Below are 26,010 nucleotides of genomic sequence, written 5' to 3' on the forward strand. Positions count from 1 at the left end.
GACTTCACAGTAATTTCTCCTCCTGCACAGTAAGAGCTGGCATTTGTGCTCTTTGCTACTGCTATGAAGCCTTTCATTTTCTTCTTTCAATGACTTTCTCCTCCTTACTTTACCAATATGGAAGATAAACATATTCCATCCAGGAAGGCAGCTTTTACAAGCACATGCTTTGACATTTCTATATACAGTACAAAGACCCATTCCAAAATAAGATTTGAATAAATCAACAGCAGAGCAATGTTACCATAATGCTGGCTGAGAAAAATAGTATTAGCAGCAAGAATTAATGAGAACACCACAGAACATACAAGTTTACTTTTTTCCCTTCATCCTGAAGACGGTGACAGTTATTGTCTGTTTAAAATACTCTTCAACACTAATTACGTATCATTTTGACAGCAGACCACCTATTTTCATTAAGGTGATGAATGAAAGTTTTGTGCTTATACTGAAGCTTTTAAAACTACTCAGGTTTATGCTTAAATTTTCACTTAAAGGTAACTAGAAAAATGAAGTCAAGACCCTCTGATTTATTTCTCCAAGAGATTACAGTTTGACATGTGCATGATTTCAAAAAGTAATTTTACTGCCTGAAGACAACGGCAGAACCAACACAACAAATAGGGCATATTTTCCCATTTAGTATTAAATGCTAATTAAATAAGCAAGCCGCTTATGGATAAACTCCAAATAGCAGTAATTTATTGTAAGCGAGTCTTAATACTTTTAGATTAGATGATCTAATAACACAGATATTTCTTAACCTAGTATCTGAAGTTATGGGAAAGGAATTCCTTAAAAAAAAATGTTTTCCTATAGGTAGGTATAAAAAGCTGTCTGCATATCTGTAGTTTAAGAATATCTTGATGTTTCCCATTCTTGCTCCTGTCTCTCCTGACAGCAGTAACACGAAAATGACAAAAACCAGCTCTTTAAAATACCTCAATGAAGAATTGAAATGCATCTACAACATGAAAATCCTACAGAAAATAGTTCTCCAATTATCTGAAATCAACTGTAGCTCCATCAGAACAGGGTTACCAAAAAAAGGACCAAATACTCCTTATGAACATTCACCACGCATTTTAAAATACTGGTTTTAACATTACTACGCTCAGCCCTCCAGAGTCAGTCAGCAGAGTCGCACAAATGTGCTTTGATTATTTTTATGGTTCATAAATCAGTCACTGACCAATTTCCAGTTGCACTTTGTTAGAGATAATTGCAGAAGGAACAGCTTGACTTTTAGAACCAATTAGGCAATCACAATACACAGATCCACTTCTTCCTTTATTTTTTAAAATCAATCACCCAAGATAATTTTATAGCATAGTGAAAACAAGCATTTGAGAGAAAGCTGATGAATACTAGGGAGGCCTATCTTAACTAGGCAGATGATACTCATCACAAATAAGGTACAAGGAAGTGCATGTTGAGGACTAAAAGGAGCTACTGAAGCACTTTTGAGGTTGAAATTGGAACTATTGAGGGGAAGCAGCAGGGTATCAGAGCAACAATAGCATTATTTCATACTGGGTATTTAAAAGCTGGTATTGTCAGCAAAATAAAAATCTGAGAACAGAATGGAATTAAAACCAACTATTTGCTTTCCGCCTGGAAAACTTCAGTTTTGACCATCAGACCTAAAAGCAGGAGAAAAGCAAGTTCAGACAGTCTGAGCAGAGGCCCAAAATAACTTCAGCAGTCCTTTGCTTTATGAATACTCTGTTTTAGAGAGGGAAGAAGCATGCAATAAAATGATGCAGAACATAACAGAATGGAGACTGAAAGGTAAATAAGCTCCTGTTGCTAACTCACAGCTAGCTATAAAGAAGTGAAAGATTACACGAAGATCAGTTAGAAAGCATTGCATCAGTTTTTACACGGTCCATAAGCAAACTGCTACCAGAAATTACCTAAGAATTTAGGATTCAGGAGTGTTTCTATGGATAAAGAAAACATTTAAAATCATATTAACGGTGATTAAAAAAAGTATATATAGATTGTTTTAAAACATTAACCTATCAATGACCTGTTTCAGGGTTAAAGCCCAACTTTCTTAATAACCTGATTTTAAAAGTATCTACTACAGGAATTCAGAAATAGCACATTCTTTAGTGCCATCACTAGTACACAGCCTGCTGTTAACAGTGGTCCATGGCAACACATTCAGTAACAGGAAGTAGTAAAGTGGAAAAAAGATAATGCTCAAACACTTAGTAACTTAAAGAGAATTCAATCATGGATGAGATGACACCGAGTGCAACAAAATACTAGAAAATAAAATTGAGTTAGCTTTTTTCCCCCTTAAGAATTCTCTACACTGTTAAAACACATTTTATCAGATAACTTAAAAAATAAAATCTCCTAAATACTTTTTTAATTTCAGAAAGTTAAAAGGCGTAATTTAAATACCTCTTCAAGTTTCTACCCATTTGATACTAAAGAAAGTGTTAAAAAGGTCACAGCAGTTTGTTTTGAAGGATTTTTCATGTAAGAGCTCTGCTGCCACCACAAGGATACAGAAGATGAGACAATTAAAACTTCTAAAACTTAAGCCTTCTAAAAGGTTAGGCACATAACATGAATGCATGCAATAGCATACAGCAGAGCTGGTTTGTGCATGTGGCTTTTGAGGTTTTGCACTATCTATTTGAATGGTTTTACTAATGAACTCAGAATGGCTGCATTAGTAATGCCTGCCAATTTTTGTCACAGAAATACAGTACATTCCCCGTTCTCAAATTAAATATTTTAGCAAAGTTTTAGAGTGCTTTATTGGATAAATTTGGGTATATTCCTCCAGAAAACCAGTCTGCCTTCATATTATTGATGAGTGGAATATGAAATACTGACTTTCAAGTCCATCAATGGCCAAGACCGGATACTATCCGTAGTGCTACTGTGCAAATGCACACAATATTCCGCTTGTGGGGATGAGCGGGTTCTCCAAACCATGGCATCCAAGTGTTGGAAACAAAGGATTCAGGAAGGCTTGATTAGTGAGTGCAGGTGGAGTGTTAAGAGATAAAAATAACCTGAGTCACATCTCATAGCTCTTGTTTGCTACCAGTCACTCACTGTTTCATGTAATTCTGTGGTCTACAGTTAACACGTACCTACCACAATTATTAATGCACACTGACAAATAACTTGACTGTGTGGCTATATTGTCGATAAACCAGCACAATTCCATATTTTCCACCTCAGAAGAGTGCGTAGCCTGGAATCTAAGCACTTGGACCCTAATCCAGCTTCAAAACACATACAAAGGCATGAATGAAGCTTCACAGGTGACAGCCAAAGATCTGAAAGAGCATCTGATAAAGCAGCCATCAGGAGCCCTGGCTCTGACCGAGACCCACCTTTCTCATGTTTATTAGCCCTTTCAAAGAGCGCCCTTGGAATGGATGAAGACGGTTGGACTTTGATGATCTTACATTGGACTCTTAGGATTGATCTCAGGATTGACTACGGTTGGACTCGATGATCTTAAAGGTCTTTTCCAACCTATACGATTCTGTGATTCTGTGAAGAATATCTTCGACAAAGAACAGACTCACTCCAGATGCCAGTTACCACCTAAGTACAATCTGTATCCCAAGCAAAAAAAATGTTTGGGGAATAGTGCTTGCAGCTTACCGACATCCCCAATGGCTATTTATGCTCAATTTTTTTTAAGCTCCTTTTGTAATAGAGGCACAGTGTAACAAGGGCATTTCTTCAGGGGCACAACTTGGAAGTTAGGACCAACATGTGCTACTTATTTTTTGTGATGACACTTCAAATCACATGAAGTGACAACATGACAAGTGAGAGAACACTTACTGAAGCTGCACATTTACTTAAAATGGAGACTCTGAAGACAAAAAGTGAGGAATGAAAACTTTGCAATTTGGGGTGTTTTTTTTTTAAAGCTGTAAAATGTGACCTTGCAATTGTGGTGCTTCAATGCCCATTGGGAAAAAACCAAAATCCAAGGGGGATGCTGGATTTTTTTTTTTTTCTTTTTAAAGTTAAGCTACTATCTCCTTTTCACTTGCTGAATCTTTCATTTCACCACCCATAGACAAAATTCCTGTTGGTTTCTTTTGTTTGGGGTCATGGAGGGTTTTTTCCTCTAACTTACTGAAGGCAAACACACCCTAAAATGCTTCATAATATTCAGTAATTTGAGTCTCCTGGTAGTTGAGCTTCCAGGATGTTTAATCTATGAAATTCATCACATGCAATTAGCAAACAGATGCAAGAATAAAATGGAAAAGAAGATTAATACACATCTTCCTTCATCACTGAGGACAGGAAGTTAAGTACACATAATGTCAGCAGTTATTCCCACCCATAGTCTTAACATGCAGCAGTATTTTAATCTCTGTAAGAAAGATACCATGAACAAAGCTAGGAGAGAAGATAAAAATATATATGTACATTCTTGTCCAGTTGCAATATTGCTGTACTAGTTTTCTAACAGCTGAAGCTTAAAACTTGTAGTCCAAAAGCCTTCTCTGGGAATGAAATACAGGGACAGGAATAGAACCAGTTAACTTAATTACCCAGTCAGTGTCTTGATTTAACATAGTATGAAAACAGAAACACACAGGCAAACCAAAATCATACTAGCTGATGAAAAAAGAAAATAGGGAACGGGTGTTTAAGAAAAGCCACAAAACAACACACAGATATTCTACTTCACTTTCCGGAAAGTCAGATGCTCATGAAGAGATTTTACAGACGAAGAAAGTCACAGATCTCATTCACAGTGCCATAAAGGAAATCAAGTATTAGATAAAACTCATTTTCAATTTGCCTTTTGAAAAGAAACAAACACCTGACATGTACCCTTTATCTACCTAATGTAGCTAACACTCTTTAAGAACCAATTCTGGCATGGTTCCTGGTAAAAACAAAAGGCACATTATTGCTCAGTGCTCTGCAAGACTCTTCTGGCAGCAAGGTCATGTAACAGTAAATGGACAACCGACTGCTTCCCATAGCAAGACAGTAAATGGACAACCAACCGCTTCCCATAGCAAGACAAGAGCAGTGACTCAGGTAAAATGACATTCGAGGCAAGGTTAAAGGGCAGAGGGCAGTTAGCTCCCTGCTGGAGTGGCTAAAACAGCCACGAGTGCCCTGCTTTATGCAATACCTAAGTGCAGATGCGCTGCTCCCCCCTTTGAACACTGGGGATGAAACAGCATTCAAGACAGTGCAGTAACCACACTCTGATTCTGTTCCACATGGCATTTCTCCCAAATGCAACTCACCTTTCACTTTTCCAAGTTCCTCTACTCAGAGGAACTTTGAGGGGGCGGGGAAGACAGACTATTGATTTATCAGGAATGTCAATACAATGGAAGTTACAAGGGTTATGGATTACTGTTAGTCCTGCTCACATCATACTCTTGTATTTGTTGCCTGGGTAAAAAAAAAAAAGCAGACCACCCTTACCAAGCATGGTTTTTCAGGGTCACCTGCAGTCGTACCATTCTACAAAACCTTTTATCAGTCAAAGCAGTATTTGTGCAGCTATGCTAAAACTAGCAAACATTTCTATAATCAGTTAGCACTGTAGTTGTTACAGTATTGCCACCAACACTTGTTGAAAGACAAAAAACTCAGTTGTTTCTACAGCACACTGCGTTATCTCTTTCCAAGTCCATAAAAGTATTTCAAAAGATGTATCTAGTTCAATGTATGTATCTAAAAGGAAATAGTACCTTTAATGTTCTAGTTGGAGCCCAGCCAGTGCCATCAATTGAATGTTCTCTCAATAAACTGGAAAAAAGACACACATATTATACAGTGCAACTTCTAGTTAAACAACCTTTGTCAGAAATCTTCTCAGAAAACATCAAGAACTTGGTAAGTAACTGCAATATAAGAATTACCTCTTGCACTATATCTAGGTACTGGGATTTTAAAGCCCAAGAACTGGTAGGTCTTCCTAGAATTACATTCTACACAGTGTCATTACAGATCTCCTGATCTGAGCTCAACCTTTGTAAAAAAACCTGAATTATTTTCATCAAGCAAAATAAGTGTTACAGAAATCCTTGTGACACAGTCTCAACACTGAACCTTTATTTTCCCCTGAGCACAGACACATGTGGTCCAGTTTAGAACACGTTCATCTTTGGTGAAGAGCCAGGCTTGCAGAATGACCACTCTCTCACTAAATCTGGCACAATTCAATCCAAAAAAGGGTGGTTTTGGCGGGATATCTAATTAGCGAGAAAGAGGACTATCATCCTCTCTTCTGTGAAAGGACTTCAGCTTCTTAGAGGCAGGGATCAGAAAGTGAAATAGTTTTGGTCTGTCTGCTCAGGAAGGATCTGCAACAGCCATAACGTCAGCAGATGCACCTCGAGCCTCCAGGGACGCAGCGCAGGACGGTCTAGGGCAGGGCCTTATAGTCGTCTTCCAGCAGGCGAGCTATATTGCACGCAGAACATTTTAAGGCTTTGCAGGCAAACTCAACATCATATCTCCCCAACCGGAAATCATGATGAAGACTACTCCAGGCAAGAGAGATTGCTTACAGGAGGAAAAAGTTCCTTGTAAACTATAATACATGTTCTTGACTTTTAATACATACAAATATTATTATTTATAATTAAGATACAGACTTTCCTACATATGCACATACTGTATAGAAATTTTATATGACCTGCATATTATGCTACATATTAAGTCCACTGAAGCAGTTGACCTATTTACAAGTTGAAACCATTGAAATCATTCAGTTGGTTAGGCATTCCTGGACCTTTCAGGTCAAAACATCAGCAGTTACGAGGAGCAAAAATATTGGAGACCAGAGCATAATTGAGAAATGAGCTGAAGGCTTGCTCACATTTGTGAAAGCAAAAGTAATAATCTGAATGAGAAAGTCTGGAAAACTCCTTGAGGCATCATTTCACAATCGCATCTTCCCTTGTTGAGAAGTAATCTAAACCTGAGAACTTATACAGCAAAATACAAAAATTCATCACCACCAGCAGCTTCTACTACTGAAATGATAGGGTTAAAGTGAAACAGTCTTAAACTATTAGGTTTTACCAGCTTTCAGGATGACATGTATTAAGTAATTTTTAAATTACAGCAGATACCGGACCATACAGGCTACCCATATAGTTATTTACTGAATGCGCTGAGTTTTTAATCCAAGGAAATACACTACGACTAGCATTACTCCTTGTTCAATGTAGAGAGGCTAGGAACAGGATGATGATACTGGACAAGACTATTCCATCTTAACTGCGCTGCTAATCTCATTTCTGTACCCTTAGGAAGATTAAAATATGCCATTACCACTAGCGCAGCTCAAAACTAATTTCAAGAACATTAAAAATAGCATCTTGTGGCTGCGATTTTTGTTCCTATTACAAAACTAAAAGCAAAAATGCTGCTGAACAGGCAAGAGCCAGGATTTTCAGGTTTTGAGCAAATAACGGACTTTTTAGCTTGCTTTGTCTGCTCCTCATAAAATTTTGCTACAATACTCCCCTTTACCTCTTCATATAGCTCACTGTGAACTTAAGAGTGAAGAGTAAGTTAACACACACAAAAAAGCACAAACATATCCACTGATAGAGCTCAAAGTGCCTGAGCGTATCAGCTAAGCCTTGTTAATACCCTTCCAGCTTCCCAAAGCCTCAGAGCTCTCTCTCAGCATATCTCCAGCTGTGGACATCAGCAGCCAGGACTTGAGAGAAGACACTCATGCCCCTCAGAGCTCTGGCAGAAAAGCAATGAAGATAGATAAATGTACCTTTGCCTCATGTTTCTAATTTGCTGATATAATTCCTTTTTAGAGGAATTACAGAGCAGCATCCTCTTTATTCCTACAGATCGGGAATGATCATTAGGCCCCTAATCAAAACCCTTTCCCAGCACAGGGTGTCTAGAGAAACCGCATCTCGTGCTCTCCACTGGGATGACCTAGATGTAACTGCCAGACAGTTGGGAGGTCTGAATGGTGATCTGCTCTCAGAGCATCATACACACAAACAGCAGAATGAACACCTAAATGAGTAGAAATACACAAAATACATCATGAACTAGTTTAGTGGATGAACAAGAATCTGCATGTAGCTTCTGTTCAAAGACCTGTCATCCACAGGGTCCTGCTGCCACAGAGGAGCTGGGCTACTAGGAAGTTCTCAAATGGTATAACTAGCAGAGTTTCTCGCCCACTCAATGCTTCAAGAGGCTGCTTTTGACAAGCTGCCAGATACACCACAAAAGCCACCTGTTCTCCCAGGGTTTCAGGACACCTGATGGGCAGGAAAACCTGTTTATTTCAAGTGACTATTCTAAAATTGCCAGGACTTTGCTGTCTCATACAGGAAAGCCAGAAAACTCATCTAGTATTATTTAGATTGAATAAACATTCAGAAGCTTCGCTTGTGATGCTTGAGAATGAATTTGCAAAAGCAAAGAGAGGGGTAAACCAACTGTACAATTACTGCAGCAGTTCGGATTACTAAAGCTGGTGAGTGGGTGCATGCCTTGGGGAAGAAGCAGCAGGGCTGTAAGGAGAGGGAGCACTGTGGCACAAGCAGGAGTTTGTCAGGTGGGGAACTTCACCAGGAATGGGGAAGGACAGTAAAACACTATTTCCATTTGCTTTTTCTTCAGCTGTAGTAGAGTCTGAGAAAAGCCAAGTGTGTCCTTAGTCATGGAGGGACTGGAACTGATAACTGCACCTTAACATCTGGTGTTTGTATCTGAGGAGACCTCCCAGAACATGATTTCAAATCCTTATATCTAGGTTCCTATGGGAAGACTGCAAAATCACTATTTTTGAATCTGTAGTAACCAAAACAGCCACTGATGTGACCAGCCAGCTGCTTAGCTTTCATTTCCACAAATATCTTCTCATTCTGTGAGTAATTCCTGCATGGAGAAAAGCTTTGAGAAATTTTTTTTCTTTTTAAATACACAGCATCCTAAAGAGATCTTGCAAAAATATCTACTGAACTGGGAACTGCATGGCTCTAGCAAGCTTGAAACTTTCTGAAACTCCAGCTGGCATGATTTACAGCTTAACTGACTAAAAATTACTGTAATGTGGAGATCGGTCCAGGAAAAAATCTGCTTTGTGTAAAGATCTCAGATGAACACATTTATCGACACAAAATGTCAGTTCCAACAAAACTTTTGCCTTCCTTTTGCCAACAGAAAGTACCATTCAAGGTAAGTTTGAATTAAAAAGCTGTAAATCAACTTCAGAAACCCTCCGCTGGCAGGGACACATTATAGAGGTTATTCTCTTGCTCACATCCCACTGCCCACCTCCCTGCTCAACCCAGCACCACCAGTGCAACCATTCTGGAGGCCATGCTATAGACTGGATGAGCGGAGCAATTGGTGTAGAAAGTCTTTCTAAAAAGCTTTGTGTTTCCACATTGGCACAGCTGAGGAGACTGGGAACAGCACTGGGGAACAGAAACAAGCAATCAATATAATCAGCTTTTATAACTGGAGAAATTGCAACACTGAGCTATACTAGGTGATACAATTAATCAGTCTTCAAACACTTCTCCATTCAGCACCCTTTAATATTGCATCATGAAGCGACCAAACCTTAGCAACACCTATTGCCGAAAAAGACACATCCAACAACCCTGACCACCTCACCACCAGAAAAGCGGCAAAATTTGAGTGATTAAACTATTCTAAAAGCTTATGCAGTCACAGAGGAAAATACACCTCAGGCAGAGATCACATCAATAAGGGGGGGGTGGGGGGGGGGGAAATAGTCAGTGACATGCATTACGCATTGTCAAGAAAGCAGTCAACTGGTGTATGTAGTAAGCAAGCATAACCTTTCTAGGTATCTTGATGTTTTCTATCCACATGTGCAGTGGAGGCAATATCCACAAGTACGGTCCAGACCTAATATAGTCCATTATTAATATGGTCCATATAGCCCATTATTACTATGGTCCAGAGTAACTGCAATCCATAAAGCGTAGAGAAACAACACTTTTCCTGCCCAAAACTATTACACTTGACCACAAGTTTAATCATTTGGTATGTTTTAATTCAGGGATGATTATCAAACTAACACATACCATAGTGTGAGGTATGTAAAAGCTGGGAAAAAAAACTGATAAGGAATTTTTTTTTGCTTTTAAAAATAACTGAAGCTATTTTAATGTAAAGTCTCTTGTATAAGTTGATTGCAGGTACTATATATAGAGTGCATTCTCCACTATAACAGGCATAAAGCAATCTAACTTATTTTAGTTTCTCCATCTAAACGGTAAGACATATCAAAGGTTTGATATGTTAAAGTATCTGACAATCAAATAAAGCTGATATTGTTTCAGTGCAGATGCTGAAAAAAGGAATTCATTAAGTAGAATTATGATGTTCCAACACCACATTCATCTTTCATAATTAAAACCACTTAAAGACAAGAAACAGTGAAATATCCTCAAGAACATGAGGAGGCTTTATTTAACTTCAGAAGATGTAGCACTGTAGTCAGAGCTTAAACTTTTAGCTATTGTTTGGTGTCTAGTATTTCTTGTTCCCTGGTTCCAAACAGCTCACTTATTCATTCCTTTACTTAACACTGTTTGACTCAAAGTGTCTAAGCTTTCTTCAGTGACTAAGCCACAAGAACTCTGGTGGAATTTAAACTATAAAAACATGATCCTTAAATCAGTCTCCCTACTGTCAAGTGACAGGTTCAGCTGTGTAAAATGCAACAGTCCTAGGAGGCACTGAGAAAGACTACAAGGCTGGAAAATCTGCTAAAAGTAGCAATATGTATTTGCCAAAACAACCCTCCTGTATCACCAGCATACAGCTCCAAATAACTGCACACAACCAGATTTTTAGGTAGTCTCAGAATATTTAGTATGTTTTTCCACCGCTTTTACATCCTCCAATCCAAAGCAAGGTAAAGTCTATAGACGCTAGCCCTCACTGCCTGGACTCCTGCTGCGGTCTGGCACTATCAAGCACCAGAACATACTAGAGCCTCCCCAGGCTGGTTTCTGTCACTCTTTGATGATATGAGCTTCTCAGAATCATGGAGCAGACCACTGTGGCTAAAAGCACTGATATCAGCTCTTCAGCTGTTATCAGCTGATGAGCCTGATCTGCCTATGAAGTGTGTCGGATTATCCTGTAAAAAATTCATTTTCACCAGGACCTTGAACACAGCATTAAAATGATTTCTAAATCTAGAGGAAAAATTTAGCTTTTTTTTTTTTAGGCACCAATTTGCTATACATGGTGGAAACTTTTGGTTTTTCAGAACAGCTTTCAACCTCACTTATATTCATTGCTTCTGCTTCATCTACTTTTTATTTTATCTTCCATTAACTTGAAAAATGACAGCCATGCTTCTCAGTTCTGTTTATGTTTGGCTTCTGGCCAATTTCACCATCAGGTACTCATGATGAAACACTGAAATTACACATTTTCAGAAACTGATTTTGAAGAAGAAACATTTACTATCAAGCAAAACCACCCAGCAACATAAGCCTCTCACTTCGGTGAAGTAAAGCTTTTGGGCTTTGTATTTTGACTTACACTCCCCCAACTCTGTTTTGTTATAACTGGCATATGTGTCTTATAGTGGATATTAAATGTTAAAATAAACAAATGGCAAATACAGAACAGTTACTCTCAAAGTTTAAGGAACACTTTTTCCTTCCTTTTTGAAATAAAAATGGTTTTCAAGCACTTAACACATTCAGGCATTAAACAAGTAAAGCCTTATGCCCTCTCAGGGCCTGAGGACTATTCATCTATGGAGGGAGGGAAAAAAACCCACAACTAAGTTTTGTTCAGGTTGGAGTTTACATTTTTTCCCTAAGTAGAACAAAACTAAGTCTGAACCTGAAGAGCCAGGCTCTACATGGTCTGTAACACACTGCAGTAACAATAATTTTGGTGGATTTCTAAGTTCCTAAGCGTCACATGCCACTGATTTGCAAAATCTGTTGATAAAAATACTGGCATGAAAATCACATACAATGTTTTACTACACAGAAAAATCTCCAAGGTAAAAAAACCAGAATGCTGTTGCTACCTTAGGCAGATTTCTCCCGTCTCTGTAATGTTCGGATGCCAGATTCTTGTCAAGCATTTTACCTTTGGAGGCTGCCAGGAGAGAAAACAAGTTATGATGTTATCCTTTAAAATAAAACTGCATCACCATTACACATCACAGAACTGAAAAAGGCAAATATATTTGACATTCACAGCCTATGTTTGTATGTTAAAGACCCCGATAATATAACCTCCAGCAGTTACACGAGCTTTCTCTGCCCTTTTAGTTTCTCTCAACTCTTTACAAAAGCTGGAGTGGTATTAGACTTTTTCTTAGAAAAATATAACTTTAAAGAAAGCCAAGAAAATTTACTCTCTTCTCCTGTCTACTTCAGGGGAAAGAAAACATTCCATGTCATTCCGTTTCTTAACACTCAACCAGTAAGACAACAATTTAAAATGGAAAACTACTAAGTGTTTTCCCCCCAGGCTTATCTAAGTCAGGGGTTTGTTAAAAACCAGCAGAGGATGCAATGATAACAACTACATCAAAAGAACAGCTTCTTTTAAAAGCAGACCTTCCTGTTCACAATTGAATAGTATTACAAGAAGTATTACAAGAAGCAAAAAGGCGCGTCATGTCCGAACTTAAGACACTAACATAAAAAGCCACCAAACTTATTTTCAGGCAAGATCACCAGATTTCTGAATTCCATAGTGGGTTTTGAAATACAGATTCTTAAAATACAGTCTCATTTGCTCTAGTTTTGTGAAGTAAATAAAGAGCGGGTCATAAAAATTCCGGTAGCTTAGCAACAGCACGTTGTTCCATCCATGCTCTCCAAATTACAATTTGCAGCTTTCAATCAAGCAGGTGATTTCTTATAGTAAGTGTACTGGAATACATCAGCACAGATCAGTACCTTTCATAACTTCAATTAAATCACATATTATAGATGTGGAGCTATTTTCCTCCACTGCTTCCCATGAAGTCTTCAGTAAAGAGACAAAATAGCTCCAACAGCTGTATTTGCATAGCGGCATGATGTGTTTTGTCTCATCACTTTGTTCTCAACTTCCCAATTATCTTTTTAGTAAAATATTTTTTTAACTAAGACTCCTTGGAGAAGAGATAAGAAAATATGCATGGTACTGAACTACCAATAATATACCTGTCCAGCACTAAAAGCAGAAACACCTATCACCACAACACATCTGCAATTTATAATGTAGACATTGACTTTTCTCCACTCTTATTTCACATTTGTCCAATAACTCAAGGGACACTGACTGTCCCAGTGCTGGATCACAGCATTATTGAGAAGGAAGTGGCATGCCAAAAATAGTCTCAAACTTTTTACCTTCAAAACAAATGTTCTTCTAAGAAGTTTTCTAAAAGCACAGCTTTTCATTAGCTACACCTTCACATTGTTTTGGAAGATTATGTCTAGTTCTCAAGAAAGGGAAAGCAGCAGTATTTATTCCATGCCCGTAGATCAAGATAGAGTAAATTTCTACCATATGCACCTTCAAACAGGGAATGCATTGATGAGTAGAAAAAAAAGTAGCTTTACACAAACTAAATCTTTAAAAAAAAAAGCCCTAAATCCTAACAATCAGAGTGAATTAACTGGTGTCTCATTTTTTGTATCATGGAAACAAAAGAATTCCTTTATCCTTTCAAAGTTGTTTTCATCACTAAAAATTGGACAAACTCACTCCTGACAGAAAGACAAAGGTTTTCTTTCTCTGTCCTTCCTCCTCTGTTAGATAGACAGGACAACTGCAGCACTATCACAAAATGTATCTTCAGACAAAAAACTTCAAGCTTATTCCAAGTAATCTTTGAGTCTTCCTTAGATCAAAAAATCCACACAAGATTTCCTCAAAACAATGTTTCACTTGAGTATCTCCAGGTCATACATGCAACACTTTGCACAACAAAGCTTACAAAATCCATTTACTCCATTGCTCAACCTCATCCTTCACCTCAGATACTGAAAACTGTGCAGGTAGATCCAACCTCCACTGGGGGGTCACAACAGCAAACAGACTGATTTTCTTCTTTTCTAAGCAGCCACTTATCTTTTAGGATCTCTCATTAGTTTTGATAATGGAAACTGACTTTCACGTCCATTCTCAATCTACTTCAACATATCGGTGAATACGTACAGATGGTACAAGAAAGCGCTGCAAGTATTTGAGAACCACACATAGCCTGACTTCAGTTTTGGTAGAACAAGTTTTGCAGAACAAGCTTCATATCAAGTTTGTCTCATTTCTTTAAAAAATACAGCAAATAATCTCTCCCCTCCATTATTCTCACTAAATGAGAGATTGGATATAAAGTGCAAATCAATAAATTAACTTAATTAACAGTTTCAGATATTCATCAATTTGGCAAGCCAATCGCCCTAACGTGGCAGCTGTACTAATACAGATATGTTTTATCTGTCCTGTAACTGTAGTTTTTCACTTCACAACCTTTTCCCTAGAGAAGGGATGGGTTCCCAGCAGAAATTTGGAATTAAAGTTGTTTGAAATGTTTTCTCTAGGCTCTAGATAGTCCCAAAGCATTCTTGTGAATTGCCCTGCAACTACAGGTTTTTTTCTGTATAGTTTCTACAAAACAGAATTCCCAAAGAGGCATTAACAGGAATGTGGATTCCAGAGACCAAGCTACAACGCAGCCCTAAGATATTTCTTGCCAGTCACTACTCCCTACCAGTTCTTGACGAGTTTCCTGAGATTGGCTGAAACTTAACACCAAACACAGCTAAGCACATAGTACAAAGAAACGAGTTGAGGAAAATGAAACCATGCTGCCCTGTGCTTTTGAAGGAGTATATTACACAGCTCAACAATTCAAAGAGATATTGCCTTACAGCAGGAGCAGGCCTTGACACAAGAATTGCCCAAGGCATGCACTTCAGGTTCCCGGGCTTCCTTGCACCACCTCAAAATTTCTGGACGGAGGCATGACTGAGCATGAGCCCAGTTCCCATTTCATCAGTTCCAACCCAAGACCTGCATAAAGTAGGGTCACCAAAGAGGTAGATGGAAGCCCCTTAATTGTGACATCTGATCCTTTGGGAAACAAATCCCTTTCAATTGTCTGCTGTTTCCACAACTAACATATTGGCCAGAAAAAGGATCAAGATTAGCAGCTCTGCTGTTAAATTCCTGGCTTTTGACCACTGCCTAAGGCACCTCACGTCATAAAAACCTTGCTAAACCGGAGAGTCCCTAAGACTGTCTACTCCAACACAATACGTCCACAATAGAACCACGGGAGCTGCAAACAAGGCCTGGCTTGCGGTGGCAGACAGTTTAGTTTTATGTGAACGTTAAACCAGACCTGTACTATTAATCACGTTCCACTCCTTAAAGCACCAGGTCCCTACTCTTTTAGCACCCATTATTTCATCAATTGCACCTCAAGGCACATTTGTGTTGGGAGTAAAAATACCAGACAAGACTGGCAAGTCGTTACAGCCCTGCCCCAGAGCCTGAATCCATTTTCTAACTAATCTTTTTAGCCTACAGAAAAAAGAACATCTGCTTTTAAACATACATACACATTTTTGTTAATAACCTGACCATAACCCAACATTCAACCCACTGCATTTTTTTCTAAATTGCACAAAGGCAAACTTTTTACTTTTGTGTTGAATGAGAAGTGCTCAGAATTTAAAAATAATTTTCTGTAGATTTTCTGCCAGTGCTGAGCAGGGAACTGTAACAAACCAGAAGATTTTTTAATTATAGCAATTGAGAATCAAAAAAACCCAGATCAAAATTAACATTCAGCTCTCCTGTTAACACATAGGAAATACTTTCCTGCAGCAGTGTTGTTTAGATGAACACCTTAAACACAAAAAGTTAAGAAATTAAAATGAGTATCTATTGTGTACATTCCTCTGTGCCCAGCATTGCCACAGTAGGTAAACTGCTATTACTGAAGATGACTAAAAAATTAGACAGCAGAGAACATGACAGGGTTTCCCCCTTTATACTGAAGGCCATGTTTCTCAGGTATGTAATGGCACAATTTATTCAAGTTAGAACAAGGATGTAGCCAACCTTAAACGACCACCTTTACCTTTGTCTTTACAGTGTGTGCGTAACCTTACACAAGCTAGTAAAAGTGGCCTGTATTACAGTATGAAATTCTTTGGTGAGGTTAGAGGGGAACTTAAAAACACAACCAAAACCATATAACTGCAAACACTACTAGTACATGTAGGTGTTTTAGATAGAAGTATATCCATAAAGACAGCCAGGATCCTAAACATTTAAAAAAAAAAAAAATAGGTTGAGCAGATAATCCTTGACCAATATCACTATGAAAGGAGAGCACAACTATCAAAAAAAGGAGGAGAAAAATTCAAAACTCTTTTAGAAGTGCTATGGTCCTCTACAAGCATGAACTTCTTACAAGACATAGAGCATGTCCCATGTATTCATAGACTATAAATAAAGGAATATTAGGAAACTTGTGAAGGCATCTTCTGGAATGTGAACCCAACTCCTCTGCTTTCAGAAACATAACCTCTCTACCCTACTAGCAGTATTAATGCTCCATTCTCCAAGTTCAGTCTGGGAATTCAAGCTATTACATTCCAGACCACCGCACCTCCTTCGTACGTGTATATAAACGATGCTGTGACTGCAACTACTACATATACATGATGCTGAATTTAGGCTTGGTGCATCTGAATACAAAAGCCAAAGGTTTTCCTGGACACATTTCTCTAGTATCCTCCCCTACACATTCTTCAGCCTCCCTGAAAGAAGAGCTCTGAACTATCAACACCAAAAGTAAGAAAACATAAAGCAGAAGGATGGGGAAAAAAAATTACAAAAGCAAGCAAAATTATCAAAACTATACAAACAAATAAAAAAAAAAAAAGGGAGGCTTCCTTCTTCCTGCAATTCATATACTTAAACACACATATTGCAACTCAAAGCTCAAATGATTCTAGTTTCCTTACATATCAAACTATCAGAACGCAGAATGGCAGGCATAATCCTTGAGAACCAGACGTGTGCCCCAACTGTTTTCCACTTTTTGGAGTCAATCTTGTTCTTTTGACAGCTAAACTTTGAAAACAATGTCCAAAGTTATTTTTATTGTAATTGCATCTCCCCTCCCTTGCAAGGTTCTGCAATTTTAGTAAAGTACAATACCACCAGTATTTCTCATGCTTGAAAAGGCCAAGTTGTCTGGAGCTTCTTATTTATCTACGATAGATACCACAATCATTTGTAGGTCCTCTGGAAAGCTGTTTGCTCAATAACCATTGAAATTGTTACTTTTTAATGATACAACCGGTACAACTGGTGGAGCATGCTAAAGGAGGCCACTTCTCACCACATCTGTGCTCTCCATGTCCTCCACTGGATGCTCTCTAAAGGGATTAAGCACCTACGTCCGATATCAGAACTATAAGCACCTGTTTGAAGGCCCCAGAGAAACAAAAAGAAAAGAACTTCTCCTTTCTGTTCACTGTTTTGTTCCTTCCTTTTTTCGTGAGAATAATCATTCAGTGCAGGTCTCAAGAATAATTAACAGGAGAGAAGAGATGATAATGGAACTTCAGCCAGAAGGGAAACTCTCAGGTCCGACTCATCTGCGCTTCTGAGCAGCCTCTGCCAGACAGTTGCAAATACTTATTTTTTCTTTAAGGAATAATACCATTGAGGCAGTAAAAGCCTCAAGGCTGTTCAGTTACAAACACTGGGCCACAAAAGAATAGCCAGATAAATGATTATTCCCACTTCCTGTGACTCATGACACTGTATCTGGAATATTGTGTCACATTTTGGACTCCCCAGTACCAGATATATTGACAAACTGGAGCGAGCCCAGCAGACAGCCACCAAGACAGTGATGAGACCGGAGCACATGCAGTACAAGGAGAGTTGAGGGACCTGGATTTGTTCAGCCTGGAGAAGAGAAGGCTGAAGGTGGGGACCCTATTGCTGTCTACAGCTACTTAATGGGAGGGTATAGAGGAGGTGGAGTCAGGCTCTTCTTAGATGTGCACAGTGATAAAGCAAGAGGCAAAGGACAAGCTGCAAAAAGGGAAATTCTGACCTGATATAGGAAAAAAGTTCACACCAAAGGTAATTAAACATTGGAACAGAGGCCCAGAGAGGTGGCAGAATCTCCATCCTAAGCGATTTTGAAATGCCAACTGTCCCAGGCCTTGAGCAACCAAATCCCACTTTAACACTACCCCAGCTTTGAGCAGGAGTTTAGATGAACTCCAAATATCCCAGGCAACCAAGATTTTTCTACAATCCCATGATACTTTCCTAACAGACAGAAGATCCTTTCTTGGTCTCAATGCCAAGTTCCCTCTGAAGCCCTATTATCTGGAAAGGAAATCTAAAGTGACAACTACTAGATTAATGACAAATACTCACCACCATATTGTAGGCATCAGGAACTTCAATTTCAAACTGAAACTTTCCACCTTGGTAATAGCCCTCATCTAGCAAAAAAAAAACCAACAAAAATAGTTAAATAAGAGGAAATAACGTATGCCATATAATACAAAAATGTCTGTCATTACAAAGATAAAATAATGGCATGGGGTTATCAAATACTTAACCTAATTACACCATAACACTAGCTGCGTCCTAGTCCAAAGAGAATGCAAACACAGTCTTCCCCTACTCCCAAAACCTTTACAGCAGAAATCGATTTAAGTCAGAAGAGTCAACAGTCCCACAGTGATCCTAGAAAAACACCTTCCTGATCAGAGTACCAGGCAATACCAAGCTAGAGGAACCTTTGATTGAACTTTTCACGCCTGTATGAACAAAATTCTGCCACACATCGGCCATATGGCATGCAGTACCACAACACCGACCCTTGGAATGAGCTGGTACATACTTCACTTGCTAGTGCATGCTAAATCCTGCTCCGGGATTTCGCACATCTTCCCAGACTTGTGCTAGCAATCACATATCATAAGTAGTATGAATAAGGGTGTGCAAAAGCATGCTTCAGAGTGTACGACAATAAAAGAGCTAGCTTGCTCTTTTATTGTAATTATCTTAGGATGATATATCAGTTAGGAAAATCTGCCTGCCTCTCTGTCAGCCTCAGACTCAATACCAAGTTATTAAAAAGGCTAAATTTTAAAACATGAAATCTGAAAATATCTAGCTGCATTTAACCAGAGATAATATAATAGGATAGCAGTTAGCCTGCAGCTCTTGAGATGGCTGTGCTTGGAAGCTGAAATGCTTGCAAGTGATCTGAAATGTGTCTATCTGGCATTGCCATTACTGAGTTTTTCATTAAGAAAGGGAAACAGACAGGTACCCAGCCCATGCTGGGGGTTTGGGACACCTGAGGAATGCTTGGGTTCCAACTATCTTGAGTACTCTAGCTCTCTGTATCACACAGTACAGCCACAGTGAAGGCTTGAAGGTCAAGAAGGCTGGTTATCATTTTATGACAGTTGTTTTTTATATTTTTTAAACCAACATTGCAAAGGAAAGTTCTGTAAAGCAATCCATAATTTACAGAAAGATTAAGGGTTTTCTTACTATTTAGCTTGTTCCAAACCACAAAAAACTAGCTCCTCTACTATAGGTCACCAAAATCCTCTTTCAGGATGCTGCCTTCTGGTCCTGCTGCCTTCCCAGTCCCTACACAGATCTAGCACGACCTTCTATTTAATCCTACCAACCCATGCACCACATCCACTTGCTCAGGTTTCACTCCATGCTACAATCTCACCACTGTCAGCAGAAGCCTGTAGCTTCCACAGTGTAATTGCCATAATCACAAGAGAGCCGTCAACTCCTACCCTCCTCCTCTTTGCTATCTCTTATCAGCTGACTGACTGAAAAGGAGAGGGCATCACCTGTTAAATAACACAAACCCTCAGCTGTAGAAGGAAGTGAGCCAGTAAAAGCTGATGCTGCCAAAGATGAGACTCAACTGCACACTACACCCAGCGTGCCACTCCAAAAGACCTGTGCCTGCAGAAGAGCAAGAGAGTTGCTGGGAAGCACATCATGGCCCAGCTTCTCCCAGGAGCCTGTGTAGACCACTGACAGGTTCAACACATGAACAGCATCAGAAATTTTGGACTGCAACAGCAGCATAGGCATAGAGTATGAAAACAGAACATGGCTGGTCTTCCCCACCCCACACAGTAACATTTACAGCTGCCCCCACGCTGAACTGTGCAGCCTAAAGCTGCAAGCCTTAGCCATTGCAAATCTCACTTTAATAACCTGTCGAGAATATATGCTTTTCAAATACATTCTCCATTTCCACTCCAATTCAATTTTGAACTGTGTTTGATTTATTAAGCAGTCTTCTCAGGCACGCTATGCTTTACCAGAAAGTAAATGCACATGCACCAATTTTTATGAAAAGCACAAGATAAAAGCATTTATATCTTGTTTTCAAATATACCGAGATAAAAATCAGTAAAGCAAACCATTTCTAAAGAATGAGATGTAAAAGGTGAGTTATACCAATACCCTTTTGATGAAACTGCTCCCTGTCAAATGTGCAAAACACTCAAAGCAAGACACTGACTGTTCGAGGAAGGAATGATTAGGAAAATGGTCCAATATCCCCCTGGGAGTTCAAACAGCTCAAGCACCACCAAGCTACCCTACAGCACACAGCTAACTGTGCTTTATCCACCATCTACCACATTATAACAGCTTTTTAACCAAGTCTCATGAATCCTCACGATTTCCATGTATCATGTTCCTTATAAAAAACATGCTCAAAAGAATCAGACACATAGGTCTTTCGGTGATCGTACTAAAACAAACAAGCAACACTATACAGGAATTCACTGTTTGTTATAGCATGAGCCATGTACCTCAGCCTTCCACGGGCCTCCCCACCACCCTCTGGCTCACAAGCACTTATCAAGCTATCACTTCCCAATATAAGCATTCACATGAAACACCCACGTGTGTTTGCACAGGGAGATGCTCCCAGTACAGCAAGGTGAAGGAAAAACACCAATACTGTTAAGGTTGCTCAGGAAGTCCAGCAGCAGAAAGTTATTTTCCTTGGCTTAAATTCAATAGTTCCTTGATTTCGTGGACTTGGAGCAAAGTGCTCCGCAGCTCTTCATATTCCACCCCTGCTAATGTGAAATAGATGCCTGTTGATGGATATATCTACATGTGCCTTATGTCAAAGAAAATCCTCAGATTTAATGAATCCTCACTGTAATACAATTGTCCAAAAGAAACATTCGAGAATGGCTCCAAGGGAGGAGAGTTTGCCAAAAGACTGTCAGATTCCTGCCAGTCAAGCAGCAGGAGAAAAGCCACGCTCCACATCTCTCTGCACACTGAAAACACCAGGCCCACAGCCTTTGCAGCGTGCAGGAACATTATGGTAGGCCCTCAACTCCAAGCACAGACAGCAAGATCACTCTGACATTGCTCAAGAGATGCACAGGGCAGGGGTGGAAAGGCTGAACAGTTGTTCACTTTCTCTGCTCTTCCTCACCATCCAGACCTAGCTCTGGATAGCTCCACCCCACCACGGCAGAAACTCCCAGTGTCCACATGCAGGATGAAATCAGACAAGGCGAGCTCAGCTGAAGAGGGCAAGCCCTTTCTCGCTATATAAAACCATCATGGCAAAAAGAGTGCACAGTTTCCTGCAGGGTTACTGAGAGGAACTGGTGTGCAGAGGAGTTGAATTATCACCAGTGTCAGCAGAAGAGAAGTAGCAGGACCAGACAGTGAAAGAACACCCCTTTTTCTCTGGAAAAACATTTTTGATTAGAAAGTGGTTGAGCTAACCACATATTAACACCTTCACAGGCCATAAGAGATTCCTCATGTGTTACTTCCATTTTCTTTTATTTGTTTTTCTGTGTTCTACGTAAGGCTGAGAAATCTCTAGAAGACTTAGAGCACTTTAGACATTGTACCTCACACTGCAGGTCACTTCCATATACTTACATGATTGAGTCTCCCTCAAAGACAAATCAAGACTTATCACTGTCTTGCATTACAACTTCTCAGTTTATGTTTCAGGTTTACCTTGGCATCAGTCCATGCCAGCACTAACCAAAAAGTGCATTGCGTACCCTGCTGGTTCTGTTATAAAATAAGCAAGGACATATTTACCAAATCAGAAGAGTAAAGCATCTCTCCTCCCCCTTTTTTTACAATTCTGCCTGTATGTTTGTAAATCTTTTCATTAAACAATAAAGCATGCTACTCATTATCAATCACTCAAATGTATATTAAAAATTCATATCTCTGGAGGGCCTCAGTACCCAGCCAGAAATCTTGCAATGCATTAACAAGACGAGCCTTCACAATGAAGTCATCTTACAGCATCTCAAGCAAGTAAATAGATTCTCACACATGGTAGTTTCCTTCCCTATGTCCCACAACATCCATATGGACTGGGACAAAGACCCTCAGTTTTTTAGGCATGTAATAGTGGTGGGAAAAACTGAAGTTCTGGCAAAGCTAATAGTGAGGAAAGTGCTATAAATAAAACAGTCAAATAAAATAGCTTTAGCACATAACTTAGGAAGTTGGCCACTGACGAGACTTTTGCAAAAAGGGAATATGTCTGAGCTCCAGTTTTCCTCCTACTGCTTAAATTTATGTCTTCAAGCTGTATTAACAGAGCAAGCATCCCTCCCACTTCAGTCTCGAGTTTCATTATCAACGACCTGACTCTAATCTTAGTTTGCATTTGTAAGGTGTTTTGATGGCTAAAAGTGCTGTGAAATACTAAACTACATTATTTTATTGTTTTAAAAGAAAATGCAAAATAATTAGGACAGGCCACAAAGGATGTGCTTTTGATAGAGGCTCCTTGAATCAGCAGCATTGAAATGCTCAGCCATGCTCACCGACACTTGTCACTTTATGGCATGCAAAACAGAAAACAGGCTCTTTATTAATTCCCTGAAGAGCAGGACTCTAAAATAATCACACTAACCCCGAACTATCCCAACTGCCTGGGAACTGCAGGAAAATTACATTAACTCTACGTATTCCTCTACTTTTCTTCATGTGCAAGCTACCTAAACTCACCGGTTTTTTTCCAGGCGATTACCATGTTTTAGCCTCAGCTTCCAATTTTGCGCTCCAAATATCAGCGCAGCAGGCAGGACTCTGCCCGTGTTACAAGCATCTATCTCCTTATTTTTCCTAGCTTTTGATCTAATAAGGTACTGGCACAAAAATAAGAACAGAGGCAAGTGGCAGCATAAGGGCATTTTTCAACGACAGAACGATTGTTTCAGATGACAAAAGGAAAAAGAAGCTTCAGACAGCACAGAAAGCGATCAGTATCTGCCTCAGGAACACACGGTTTGTCCATTGTGGCAGTAAAATTTAAGTCTTACCCATTTTCTAGCGTGTGCTGATAATATATCCTCTCATGGTGCACTGCAGAAAGCTATAACGTAAAGGAATCTGAATTTCTTGAGGACAAGTAACTTTTTACATGGAATAAGCAGTTACCCTCATCAAGATTTTCTACAAATTCATTTTAATTTAAAACTCGCTGTCACCAGGATAATTTTGTGACATTAAATACTTACTAAGAAAGGTTATTATAAGAAGTGCAGGGCAAGGGAGCTGTAACTATTTCTGCTTGGTAGTAAAGTTTATTTTCTTATTCAAATTAGTCTTTTTGTGAGAACCTAAAGAAGCTTCTTTCAACCGTCCTTTCAAGACCAGCCACATTCAAAATGACTACATAAAACAAAGCACCCGAGAACAAGCTTTGTCAACAACGTAAGACTAGAACGTTGACCGCAAAAGGCACTTCTGTGTTAAAAAACACATTCACACGTTCAGAGTACCTTCATGGTACCCTGACCGCCGGCTACTTACAGGAACTGTCTTGGTGTATGATTCCTTATAAAATGTGGTTACAGGATTCAAGCTCTAATGTTAATCAGAATAGAAGAGAACTTAAACATAAAATATGAATATAAAATAATTAGCGCCCCTGTAACAGATCTGTCATAGAAGGATGCAATCTCTGTAACTGCAGATAAGCAAACTGAGTACCCTAAGTAGTGAGCCAGCAAGAACCTCTTTGCTGTGCAGACTACCAACCCTGGCTTATGCACACTTACTATATAGGTCCTAACAGTGAGAACTGCAAGGTGGCATTAGATATTCCCTGGCGTGTGCAGCTGCGCTGAGCCCAGCTCTTGTTCCACGATTTGAAAGCTGCAGAGATATTTGCAAAGCGCTCCCTTAAAAGCCAGATGTATGAGCAGGATTTCTAGAAGTAACTCAGCTCCTCGATGTAAGAGACAGTTCCAGGCAGGAGGAAGAAAACTGGCTCCTACTCCAGACTGTCAAAATTCACGCAACATTGTTTAGACACTGCAAAAATAGTTGCCTCAAGCAAAAATTTTGGCCCATTTGAGCCAGAAAAATTCTGTGACAGCCACTTAGCTGCCTCTCTGCTATTCCAAGAAAACTAAGATTTAGCATACTCTAAAGAAAAACCTCAATAATGAAGGGAATCAGAAAGCTACAAAGATTTTCTTGGTATGTGTTACGTTCTGCCTTTAGAGAGCTGCGCTAAGCTGTAGCTGATCACAAGATTCTGTACCTGAATTATGCACAGCTGAAAATAGATGTTTACTTCCGTCAGACTGCTACTGCAGAGACTTCAGCTGTGCAGCTATATTTAGAGTAACAAAATGTTAATTAAGATCATCTCATTCCCAAGAACATTTCAGCAACGAAGCTAGCAGAAAAACCATGCTCTGCACTCAACAACTGTCTTCTGAGTGCAACATCTTGCTGCACAGCAGTTAACAGACAAAAAGATGACTAAGTATTTAGACACCTTAGAATTAGTATGAAGAAGCTATCATTGCTTCATATTCAAGACATTCTTAACTCACACAGTGATGATCTTGTAACATCAACTCATTTCCAAAATATAATAAAGCGGCATCATATAAACTGAAGGACATTTGGTTCAAGCAGACTAACGCTCACCAAGTAAACATGAATACATCTCCTACACAGAAAGAGAGGTTAAAAGTTCTATAACAGCACTTGCATTTATTTTCGATTACACTGACTAGGGCAGTCTTACTCATTTTTCCATCACAAAAAGGAGTCACATGAATGGACACGTTAACAAAGACCACCCAAGATTTCTACTGCTGAGGACTGGTTGATTTTGGTTGAATTTGGTTGATTTTGGCTAATAAGCAGCAACAGTGACATCTAGCGCCCGTTTGGCCTCAAGGTCCTGGATTAGCAGAAACATTCCTATCGCCCTGTTAAGTGTAAACCGTCATTCGTATAGGTAAGACATCAGGATGACTGCCATACTGCATCCGAATTCTGTTGTCAGTACACATCTACAGAAAATGTACATCTACAAGAATTAGTGGGCAGAGAGATCCTGATCTCAGCACATCTAAAGCAATTCAGTGTATCGAACACATCAATGTTCTCATTTAAATAGCTGCACAGTCTCAAAGATAACACACAAAAATATGAAGTGCATATGAAATTTAAATTCATCCATAAAACGCAAACACAACTTTCTATTCTAAAATGGACAGCCATGTGAGCAAACTCTGTAATTTCAGATGGCTATTAAGAAACCTACATGGAAATTATAAACTCCGAAAATGTAGTCCTGACATTTTGTTTTTATTGAACAGTAAATGCCAGCAGAACTTTCACAGTATATTTACATTAGTTTTACTAATAATAAAAGATCTAATTTTCACATACTTGAATATTCAAAGATTAAGAGACACCTACTTGCTAAGCATTTTCAGACATGCACAGATTTGAAGTTTTCCACAGTGTTATATCTGCCATCTACCTTTTCAACTCTGCAGACTCAAGTAATCAGTAGAAAAGAATAAATATGCAACAGGGCTGCCACAGAGTAATTTCTCTAGACGTAGTCCAAGATTTTTCTCAGCAAATAAAACAAGGTGGTTTGAAATTGGCTGAGAGAAAAAA

At 39.2% G+C, this 26,010-nt stretch overlaps 1 protein-coding gene across 4 annotated transcripts in view; it reads right to left on the minus strand.

The window, feature by feature from the left end:
- Nucleotides 1-26,010, minus strand: part of UBE2F (ubiquitin conjugating enzyme E2 F (putative)) — an 84,196-nt gene that overhangs the window by 42,558 nt on the left and 15,628 nt on the right. For all 4 annotated transcript variants that reach the window (XM_075511548.1, XM_075511549.1, XM_075511546.1 and 1 more), the window contains 3 exons: nt 18,448-18,515; nt 12,056-12,126; nt 5,721-5,778 (listed from right to left, as the gene is read on the minus strand). In XM_075511548.1, the coding sequence (XP_075367663.1) occupies nt 5,721-5,778; nt 12,056-12,126; nt 18,448-18,515 (197 nt within the window). The remainder of the gene's footprint in view (nt 1-5,720; nt 5,779-12,055; nt 12,127-18,447; nt 18,516-26,010) is intronic.

This window comes from Mycteria americana, chromosome 9, assembly GCF_035582795.1.
Source record: "Mycteria americana isolate JAX WOST 10 ecotype Jacksonville Zoo and Gardens chromosome 9, USCA_MyAme_1.0, whole genome shotgun sequence".
NCBI lineage: Eukaryota > Metazoa > Chordata > Aves > Ciconiiformes > Ciconiidae > Mycteria > Mycteria americana.